At 43.4% G+C, this 11,188-nt stretch overlaps 1 protein-coding gene across 3 annotated transcripts; it reads left to right on the top strand.

Annotated features, from left to right (window-relative positions):
• Positions 1-73: 73 nt before the first annotated feature.
• On the top strand, positions 74-10,218 carry snx4 (sorting nexin 4). 3 transcript variants are annotated; one of them, XM_028990248.1, is made up of 14 exons: positions 74-234; positions 1,172-1,296; positions 3,204-3,342; positions 3,423-3,572; positions 3,943-3,990; positions 4,361-4,416; positions 4,526-4,598; positions 4,910-4,971; positions 5,540-5,605; positions 6,735-6,824; positions 7,625-7,724; positions 8,508-8,653; positions 8,932-9,046; positions 9,146-10,218. In XM_028990248.1, the coding sequence occupies exons 1-14, from the start codon at positions 118-120 to the stop codon at positions 9,191-9,193; spliced, it is 1,335 nt and encodes a 444-aa protein (XP_028846081.1). In that variant the 5' UTR covers positions 74-117; the 3' UTR covers positions 9,194-10,218. The 3 variants fall into 3 exon arrangements, with proteins under 3 accessions (XP_028846081.1, XP_028846083.1, XP_028846082.1); XM_028990250.1 differs by lacking the exon at positions 74-234 and adding an exon at positions 297-480; XM_028990249.1 differs by lacking the exon at positions 74-234 and adding an exon at positions 562-1,083.
• Positions 10,219-11,188: the final 970 nt, after the last annotated feature.

Consider the following 11,188-nt stretch of genomic DNA (forward strand, 5'->3'; position numbering starts at 1 on the left):
GGAAAAGCCTCTCCAAATGAACAAAACGGATCAGTGCTATCTAATATATAGCTAATACAATACAGCACGAAGCGCGTCGCACCGCCGGCCGGACTAAAGACGCCGTGCGGGGCGCGCATGCGCACCACGGCGGCGGCGGCGGCGACGATGGCGGACTCGGGGAGCGGCGACATCGCGGTGACTGGAAACCGCGACCTCGCCGCGGGGGAGTCGGGGAGCGACGCGAAAAACACGGTGAAGAGCGCGGCCGGCGTGCGTCCGACGACCGAGGCCCCGACGTGCCGAGTCGGTCCGCGCCCGGCAGGCCTCCCCGGTCCCCGGGGCTGCTGTGTGGCCGCAGCTGGGATCCGCGCCCAGCTGCTACGCGGCTAGCTGGCCGACGAGTCGCTTTAAGCAGCGAACTGGCGACAAACGCACACGTTACTGCTCTCTCGCGCCGACAAACTTGTGCTTTGCGTGAGACGCCGAACTTGCTAGCAGGTCAGGAAAGCGACATTTTTCACGGACTGCTGTCAGAACCACGGGACCGAGTATGAAAGTTCATGTCGTGGTCAAGATGAAAAGAAAAAGAGTTAAAGATCGTGACGTGTGTGCTTTAACAGTCGAACTCGCAGATATTTAACTCGCATAACCCCTCTGATGGGGTTTCTCTGTACGAGCTGACTCACAATTCAGAATGTTTTTATTTAAAAAAAAGAATAAAGTGTATAAAAGCTGCACTTTTAAAGGTCTGAGAAGAACACAGTCGTGGCTAAATCTCGCTAACATCTTGCTCGTGAAGATAAAACGTATACTCGGCATAAAAGACAATTCGAATTGGCCGGGGAAAAAATGCTGAAAAAGTGCGCGATGTAAGGCGACCGATATTTTCCACTTCGATCACAGGACGGAAAAAGTGGCCCTTTCTTCTCATCAATAATGTTTACGAAAAAATGGGCCGAAGTCGCGTGTATTCAGCTGACATGGCAACACTGCCCGGCGCCGTGATGACGTAGGCGCGACGAACTCGTGACGTGCCGCGGGTCTGCTGCGTCCCGTTAACATGGACTACAACGCCAGCCTGCCAATTTAGGCCGAATGACCGTAAACCCCACTTACAGTGTGTGACTGCAGACGATTTTGTTCCGAGACCTCTCAGTAACAATCATGTTTGCATTGCCATGTTTCCTAGACGGCGGAGCAGGGGACCACGCTTTTGAAGACGATGGAGATTAATGTGGCGGAGGCGGAGAAGAGGACGGGAAAGAATGCTGTCAACATGCTTGAGACGTACACCGTTTACCTCATAGAAACGCGGTAAATCAGGTTTCACAGTCCAAGCTACTTGCGTGCGTGCACGTTTCTTTTTGCAAAGTGTAATATCACGCTTCCAGGGATCTTTGTCATTTTATTTGATAATGTCATTGAATTGTATCTTTGTTTGATGTGTCTTTCTGTTGCACTTGGCATTTGAGGTCTTACACAAAAGTCAACTTGATGGGTCTAATCACTTGTTATCTTTGTAAACAGGAGTAAGTTATTTTTTTTAAGGTCCATATGTGCACCCTCTTCACTGAATAAAACAGTCCTTGACAAGTATTTAACCCCGGCGGGGAGGGGGTTCAGATTAATCTTTTATCTCAGTCATATTTGTCTCCGTAAGTTTCCCAAGTTCGGGTTTCAGTTTCTTAACCACATCAGCGAAAGGATTTAATTTTCCAGATATGTTCATGACAATGTAGAGGTCGTGGAAAGGCCACATGCTTCCTTTCAGCTGTTTTAGACCTGCAGCAAAACTCTTTATCTAGGAAAAGGTCTCTCCCTCAAAACATCTACCCTCCCTGTTCTCTCTGGGTGTTTGCTTAATATTTAAAGGCCGATCTGATAACATTTTCAACATCCTGAAGACTTTAATCAGACCTGGCGTCAGGACGAGCCATCTTTTAGATGACCCACATCCCACCATAAAGGATGGACGACCTTTCAATATCAATATGTAGATTTTTGCTGTTTTGATGGTTGAACGCAATGAACTGCCACCTCGTAGGGATCAGCACAAAGGAGTCTTGTCCTAACCCTTAAAAGGAAACACATGTTTAGGTTGGGCCGTGCCACCGAACGCACGCAGGCTCATTTGAATTTGCCTTTGTCTTCCTCGGGGCCTTGATTGGAGAGTGCGGCGCGTTGGGTTCTCGGAACAGTCACGCGGCGTAGAGAGGACAATGCCCCCCAGCGACCCTCGGGCTGCTCTTCCCCTTTTTGCGAATCCTGTGTGGATTATTAGCATAGAGCCCATTATGTGCTCTCATTTCCTCCCCAGAGTGCACTGGATCCAGAGCTATTATTTCTTAGTCTGTCTGCTCCCCGTTTCCCTTCTGTAACTAAACGGGGGGCTTTTTAATGGGTTGTAAAAATCAGTGAAAATGCCAAGTTTCAGAATTCAAACATTTAGCCGTTTTGTGAAGTATACTTTTATTTAGGCTTCATGGCTTTTGTTTGTGTCTGTTTCATATATCAGTAATAAAGTTTTGTATGCTTTTCAGTTGCAATGCCTAAAAAGCGGAATAATTTTCTTTATATATAAAAAAATATCAGATTTCACATACATGAGACGGGACCTTTTGCTAAGCCAGAATAAACATATCTGTTTACCAGATATGAAGGTTCCCTGTTGAAATATGGTCTTGCTGTGTCACTTGCTGACGGGAATGTTAACAGCAGTCCCTGCATCTGCAGCGCGGGGTTTTACTGGAGCTGCACTCATTGAATATTAACGTTGACACCTTGATTATTCTATCCGAGGCCGCCATGAATGTTTCTACTTAAGACTCTAGAGCAGAGGGAATGGAGGAATATGCAGTGCCCATTAAACGCACAGCCTGATTTAAAAAAAAGAAAAGAAATTAATCTCTGGTAGTGTTGTCGTTTTATGACTTGAATGAAATATAGCTGTAACTTGGTTCACCAGCTTCAAAGTACATGTGTTGGGTTACAGATTTATTTCAGTTCCCAGCACCGTACTCATGTGACCACTTCTGTTTACCACTTAGGCCTGGGTTGATTTTAGAAGTATAAATAGTTATTATAATTTTTTCTTGAGTAATATCAATCTTTATGACTGACCGATTGCAGAATAAACACGTCATCATGAAATACTATAAGATGTAGACATCCTAGTCTTTGTTTCAATCTGTGGCTTTATTATTATTATTTTTTTTTTAAAGGCCCGTGGACACAGTCTCAGAGGGAATCAGTCCCACTCCAGATTCCCTATGGAGGCGCTACAGCGAGTTCGAGATTCTGAGGAACTATTTATTAGTCACATACCCATTTGTTGTTGTGCCTCCCTTACCAGAAAAGCGGGTAAGATGAACCGGCTTATAACGTCCACACACTAAAGCTGGAAGTTGGCATCACTCATAACAATTTTTTTGGAATCCCAGGCTGAATTTGTGTGGCACAAGCTGTCTGCAGACAACATGGACCCAGACTTTGTGGAGAGACGCAGGGTCGGCCTGGAGAACTTTCTCCTCCGTGTCGCCTCCCACACGGCCCTCTCAAACGACAAGATCTTCTTCACCTTCCTCACGGAGGTGGGCTGCCCACCACAGACACCCAGTCAGCAGATTTCCTCTAGCCTTTCCCCACCCAAGGCAAATACAAACTGGAGTCTCTACACACTGTACACGGTTGTGGACAGGATGTCCCTTTTGCCAGGACGACAATTACTCACATGGGTCATTGCCCCTGTTCGGTCTCCAAGACTCGCCCCCCCCCCCCCCCCCCACCCTTTAATGCCACAGTTAGTTTTTTAAATCTCTTTTTATTTACCCAAAGAATAGAACGTACACTTCAGTTTTATTTTAATGACTGAGTTTTCTCCCCCTTCGTTCAGTATTTGTACAAATGCATGTTTGTGATGCAATGACATGTGGAGCCTCTGTTCACTGCCTCCCCTCACAGGAAAATGGCTGGAAGGAAATCGTGTTTGAGACAGGATTTCAGGCAAAGGTATTCTGTCAGCACTTTTTTTCGCCATAAACCTCTTCAAAGATTTCCGTAATCTTCCCTAATCATGTCGATAGTGAAACGGGTGGTGTCTGTTTAAATGGTTTTAAAAATAGGGGATATTTTGTGTGTGTGTGTCTGTTACTTCAAGATAAAATGGTGCATGGGTGGAAGCTGAAAAATACAGGAAGTTGTTCTGGTCTTAAAGAAAAACGGGAGTGGGGGGAGAAAAAAAAAAAGTCTGCATATTTCTAGCCTGCTGAAAGTTATCTTGGTTTAATCATTGTCTCACAGTAATTGTGGAAGTTCAGAAGTTCAAGAAAAATATTCACAAACACTAAACTTATTCATTGCGCCCTTGTTTTTTTTCCAGGCTGATTCACGATTGAAAGCCCTAAATGCGACGTTCAGGGTGAAGAACCCCGATAAGTAGGTCATCTGTTCCCTTGCACCCAGGCGCTCTGTATACTTCACGAATAGCGTTTGTTTAACGTAACGTGCCGTGGTGCTTTATCGGAGTCCTCTCTCCTTGCTGCAGGAGGTTTGCCGAAATGAAGCACTACGGCGACGAGCTGCAGTCTGTCATCTCGCAGCTGCTGAGAGTGCGAGCGGTGAGGACATTCAGCTGCCTCCTCGGGACGCCCCACTAACAAAGCGGCCGCTTTTAAACCTCACCAAATGTTTGCCTCTCTGCGCAGTAAATGGACTGCGTGGCTCCTCGCTGCGCCTGTAAAGCGGCACACGCTTTTGGCACTTCAGAGCCTTTGGCCCACAGCATTAGCATTAGGCCCTTTACGCGTTTTCATTTTCAGACTTTTATTTAAACTCTTCCCATCAGATGTCTGCACATCTACACAACTGACGCATGGACTTTTTATAAACATGCTAATAATTTACTCCCTGGTCTCCCTTCTCCATCTAGAGAGTAGCCGACAGGCTGTACGGAGTCTACAAAGTGCATGGGAACTACGGAAGAGTCTTTAGGTGCGATTCAAGTAGTTGATGTCCAGTACACATTTCTCTTCTGGGTCTGGGTGGCGAAGCCAATGCAGACAGCAGGCAAGCGGCAGTCTTTGGCGATGAGGGAATTTTACACCATCACAATTCTACTTTAAGAGTAAAGTAATTAGTTAACACCACTCATTATATTCTCAGATTTTAAAGTATAATTTTTTTGACTTGTCCAACTGCGTTCATGTGTGATGGACATTCAGGGCTAAAACACGTTCTGTTCCGTTCACAGAGCATCACTTTCAGGCGTTACTGTACCGTGATTAAGGGCTAATGGAACTGAAGTATTGGCTTTTTAAATTCAACAATATTAGTTTTCATTTGTACTTTCCTTTGGATTCTGTAATTGCTCATTTCTATGATCGTCGATCATCAAAATGTTCTTTAGTAATATGCTACATTGAGTGGCAAATCCACAGTTGCCTGCTGTCTGCATGTGCTGTCTGCACAATTTAGAGGACTTTGTTTAGTCGAAAGCCAGAGTTGGCTGGTTTAAAACAGACTTCATGTTTTGTTTCCCCCCCCCAACCCCCACATATAGTGAGTGGAGTGCCATTGAGAAAGAGATGGGAGATGGACTGCAGAGTGCTGGTCACCACATGGATGCGTGAGTTTCCCTTTAAATCCCATTTTGTAGTTTAGTCTGCACTTTTTTTTTGGTTTGGACAAAAACGCCAAGCTGATTGGGACTTTTTGGAGTTTGAGTCTTCCTCTACCATCTTGGCGAAAAACAAAACCAAAATGAAACCAGTCATTTCCGCATGATTTTTGCAGCCTTGATAGGATCACAGAAGGACTGTGTGGTAACAACTTTCACTTTTTTTTCGCCCTCTCAGCAGGACGTTAATTTCTCTCTTTGTTGGCGTCTCTTGTTACCCTGGGAGACTTCGCTGAGAAAAGTGAAATATTCAGGTGTTGTCTGATCTGCCCACACCCCCAGCAGCATATGCCCATTTTCAGAGCTGTAAAACACATTGGCCATAATGAGTTGAAGGCTCTCTGGTTACAGACGGAAGACCTCGTATATCAAGTAGGCTTCAAAAAATGGATGCCTGAGGGAGGGATCGGGTTTAAAATGAGTTGGCAAACAACCAGTGGACCCCAAACAGCCTTGGCTGCCAACTGAGTTTTGAAACATCTCTAGAAGGTTGCGTTTATATTGCTGGAGCGCCCTGTGAAGTTCAGTCTGTGCAGTCGTAACATAAGTGCGGTGGTCCCCGGCTTCCACCGCTCCCCCCCAACCCGCTTTGCTGGCCCCACCTAGTGCTTTTTCTGATGCTTTCCAGATTGCTGCTCGCTTCCCCAGGGTCAGAGGGCATTGAGTCTGAGTTCTGCTGCCTGAGAGCTGCTTCGGCTGTGCCTCTCGCCTTAAAAAACCTTTTAAAATGCTGTTGCTCAAAGGCTGTGTTTTGTAACGCTGTCAAGTCATTTGACGGACAGTTCTAGTTTGAACCACCCCATCCCATTTTGTAATTTGTATTTATTTTAACATCATATCTGTCCGTATTAACATATTTCTTTATTATTTCTTACAATAGTCTAGTTGAGTACATAACTCTGGTTTGTAGGTGTTTGTTAAATTTAGTCAAGTGTTGTCAAATTGTGAATTAATGCTGAACCTTAAACCAATGGAAGCAAGCCAGAATGTGTATACACACACACACACACACACACAATAGCAGTGATAAAATCTTGCCTTTGAGAAATGAAACTGTCCATTCTGCTCAATGCTGTAGGTATGCGGCATCCGTAGATGACATTTTGGAGGAGGAGGAGCACTACGCAGATCAGCTGAAGGAATATCTCTTCTACATGGACTCCTTAAAGTAGGTGGTTTCAGGCCCAGAACTGGTTTCTTTGTCCTTAACATATCCATTTGTCTGGTGGTGTTTGGGGTACGTGTACGACCCAAACATCTCAATTTATACAGTACAGGCCATATGTGGAGATATGTACTTAACAAAAAAAACTGAAAACATGTTTTATATTCTAGTTTCTTTGCTCTGATTACTGCTTTGCACACTCTTGGCATTCTCTCGATGAGCTTCAAGAGGTCGTCACCTGAAATGGTTTTCCAACAGTCTTGAAGTGTTTAGCACTTGTTGGCCCCTTTGCCTTCACTTTGCGGTCCAGTTCACCCCAAACCATCTGGATTGGGTTCAGGTCCGGTGACTGTGGAGGTCAGGTCTCCACTTTTTGTTAAGTACATAACTCCACATGTGTTCATTCATAGCTTTGATGCCTTCAGTGAGAATCTACCAACGTAAATGGTCATGAAAATAAAGAAAACACAATGAATGAGAAGGTGTGTCCAAACTTTTGGCCTGTACTGTATGTTACGGTTCTTTGGGCTTTTATCTTGCTGGGACCGTACAGGCTCTAGCTGAGTGCCATGTTGTTTTGTAAAGCAGTGGAACTTGGTAGGCCACATTGCTCTCATGGTCAAGATTTCACTGGCCTTTAAGTAACCAGGACTCCTCTGGAGAGGCGATTGATTCCAGACTGAATTCCAGGGCCATTTTGTCAAATCTACAGTTGGACATGGACTCGTGTCTTGCTTTGTGTCATTGTGACTCTCCAAGACTCCCCAAAGTTGTGATTGCTAATTAGATGTGTTCTGTTTCAGGGCCGTGTGTAGAAAGCACGAGCTGACACAATTTGAGCTGGAGATGGCTGCCCAGGACCTGAGCAGTAAGAAACAGCAGCGGGAGGAGCTGGCCACAGGGGTGGGTGCACTTCACGGGTGCTGCACCAACACCACGGCGCACTCTCATAGTTAGGAATGAGCGTTCATTTTAGAGAAAGGAAAATATGGAAAATAATAGTCTTCAACCTGCTCCCTTGAGTCAGCAGTGGTCTCAGATCATATCTACTCCTCAAAACAACCCAAGATTCTTAATAAACAAATAAAACGATTATGTTTGTGTCTTCCAGTATTTGAGGGTTTAAAATAATGACTACTCAGTCTCACTAACTAAATATGGAAGAAAACTGGAGAAAACATTACGTCTGGTTAGCCTTTAGAAACAGTGGTGTTTTAGGTTTTAGTTCTTTCCCTTTTCCACACCATACTTTTAATGAGTCAAAGTATTGCCAGGGCTCATAATTTAATCAAGAGGCAAGAAACCATGGCATTACATATTTCATTCCTTCTGGATCCGTTCCCAAGACACGTTACCTGTCGGTCATCTGAACTGCTTCCTCATGCTGCTGGGTGAGTGGCTGCTCTCGCCAGGCCAGCCTGGGGCTCCGCCACGGGCAAGGCACGCGTGGTCTGCTTATTTATTTATGTGGTGGTGGTGATGACGGCGATAACCCGAGCGCGTCATAAAACGAAATGTTACAGCATGGTCACTTCGCTTCTGAAAGGTCCCCACGAGTGAAACTGAAAAAGCATTCTGCTCAAAGCTGTCCAAACTTTTTCTGAGGATCGTGATGTTACACCGAAGAGTGTGTCACATTACTTGGGGGCGGGGTATTGATCGTGACGCCACTCTCTGTGTATGTAGACAGTGCGGACCTTCTCTCTGAAGGGGATGACCAGCAAGCTGTTTGGCCAGGAGACCCCAGAGCAAAGGGAGGCCAAGATGAAAGTTCTCGAAGAGCAGATTCAGGAGGGCGAGGAGGAAGTCAAAGAGAAGAACTCCGAGTGCGAGTAAGACACAAAGACATCTCCTCATGCTGGTTCTGCAGCTCTCAGCAGAGTAAAGGACACAATTTAGTTCTTCTGAATAGCTTTCTTTGTGTTTTTAAATAGTTCAAAGCTGCACAATTTATTTTAAATTATTATGTGCTTTAGTAAATGGTGAAAAACGTTTGTAACAGCCAAACTTACCCAAAATGACAGTAATAACCGTAGATTGCACAAAACCGACCATAATTTAAATCGTAGATGTAAGATTTTGAATTCTAAAACCACTTTTTTTTTGGCAGCGAATTTGTAAATAATGCTTGGTGTGACATTGAGAGATTTAAGGACCAGAAGGACCATGACCTGAAGGAGGCTCTGATTAGCTATGCCATCATGCAAATCAGTATGTGTAAGAAGGTATGTCATGGGCTTTCTCCTATCGCTAATTTACCAGTAAGAATTGTACCAACAAAAGCCAATTCATGTGCTTGAAATTGTTTTGTCTCCTTTGTTTAGGGAATACAAGTGTGGTCCAATGCTAAAGAGTGTTTTAATAAGATGTAAGACTCTGGCACATGGACCTCTGCACAAGTGCTGTGCCACTGAAAACCGACTCACAGGGAAGACTGTGAACTTGTCATCTGCAGAAACAATTGCAGATTGTTACACCAAGAACTTCATTGAGAACCGCACTAAGGAGGAGGAAGTAATTTCCCGGTGAAAATGCATTCTATTTATTGTCTGCTAAGCCGACTGTGGCCTTATTGTGTTTGGTTGCCATAATTGCCGAGCTTGATTTTCGTTTAACAAAGTTAATGGAGGCCTTCTTTTGCTAAATATTCTTCAATTGGACATCAGTTTACATACTTGTAATTTTTTATTTTTTTTTTGCATTGTCTTTATTTTTCAATTGCATTTGCTGCCTTTCAATCATTCCTGTTTGTGTATATTTCAGAGAATATGACGTTTAACTCTTGTAATGAACACCTTTTACCAGCAATTTTTTTTCTACAGTAAGAAATACAAAGTGGGACTAACTTTCGAAACAGGACCTAATTGACCTGTGTTGTTATGGTTACTTTTCACATGCTGGAGATCTGGAATGTTTAGCTTAATGAATTTATTGGAGGTGCAGTCCCTGGTCACAGTAGCCCCTCAGCATGTTGGTCTCTATGATGAACACTCCATCTCTAATCTAGTACTAAAAGCTTTTTTTATTAGCCTAAACTTTCAGTGATCCTCTTTGCACTTTCAACAGGGAACCCACAAAATCTATTTTATATGATTCAATGAAATGGACAAGGACCATTGTTAATGCCTTTTTCTAGACCTGAGGTAGGATATTCCCTTGGACCCAACCGGCTCTATGAATGCCAGATGTGTCATTTCTGAGGGTGGGTGGGTCATGTTTTGATACAAATGCTGCCAAAGGAACAGGAAGGTCACGCAGGAAAGGAAGGCTATAATAATTTCCTCACATAAGTGCTGTATGCGAAACTCAAATGTGGCCTGAATGACTTATTGCTGGGTTGATTTATATTCATGTTAACAGCATTTTATTGGTGACGAATAAATCGTTTGTACTTACACATTTTCTCTGACTGTTTGTTTTGGCTGCCAAAAGATTTATATATCATGTGAGATGCATTGTTTTTTTTATTTGTTATTTTAAATGAATTTCCCCTAAAAATTCTCAAAATTATGTACATTATTGGGCTAGCTATGTCTTGTTATTGTCCACCCCTCAATTTACATACAATCTACATCTTTCTCAGTCCTTTTTGAGAAGAAATGCTGCCATCTTGTGATCCTGAATGCACTTGACTGTTGTGCAACGTCTGCAAGATAAAACCATTTGCAGTTTTATGTCATGCAAGCAGTGCTGTATGCAGCATTTTTATCTCCATTCATCTTGTTGGTGCTAGTGTCACATTAATCACAGAATGTTGACACACTCGTTCAAGATATGGGTTCACGAAACCGGCTTTATTAATTGTTTTTTTGGTTTTTTTTTTTCGTTTTTTTCTAGAAACCTAGGGTTAGACCTAGGGTCACTAGACACCATTTAACTAGTGCCTCACTTGTGTGCCATTGTGTTTGTACTTTTTCACTGAACTTCTTGAGTAATCATGCTGCTCTTTTTATGTCCACTCAGGTGTTTGGTCCACAGCACATACAAAATTCTGAATCTTCCACTGAAATATTTCCATGCATAACGGTCACTTATTGACTTAGTACCATATCATAATGTTTATCTGCAATTAGGTCTAATATTTATTTTTTTAATATTTGTTCATCATTCTGTAATCTACCTGCTCGATTCAGGATCAATTAAAAAAAAATGTTTAATTGAAAACTTGTTTGGTGCATTAAAAAGATAACTGATGTGTGAAGACTCTCGTCTAGACATTGTTGAAGTTGTAAATGTCTGTTGATGATGGATTTTCAATTACTCTGGTACAGCTGAAAACAGTCGAGCAGATTAAAGAAGCGACAAAACTGGCAAAATTCACGCTAGAACAGTATCTAGTGCGTCAGCAGTTGTGGGTTCGAATACAC

This window comes from Denticeps clupeoides, chromosome 9 (assembly GCF_900700375.1).
Source record: "Denticeps clupeoides chromosome 9, fDenClu1.1, whole genome shotgun sequence".
In the NCBI taxonomy this organism is placed as follows: Eukaryota; Metazoa; Chordata; class Actinopteri; order Clupeiformes; family Denticipitidae; genus Denticeps; species Denticeps clupeoides.

Coding starts and splice junctions, on each gene's coding strand:
- snx4 (XM_028990248.1), top strand. CDS start 118: ATGCGCACCACGGCGGCGGCGGCGGCGACGATGGCGGACTCGGGGAGC. Junction 235..1,171: donor GGAGCGACGCGAAAAACACG/GTGAAGAGCGCG, acceptor CATGTTTCCTAG/ACGGCGGAGCAGGGGACCAC. Junction 4,972..5,539: donor AACTACGGAAGAGTCTTTAG/GTGCGATTCAAG, acceptor CCCCACATATAG/TGAGTGGAGTGCCATTGAGA.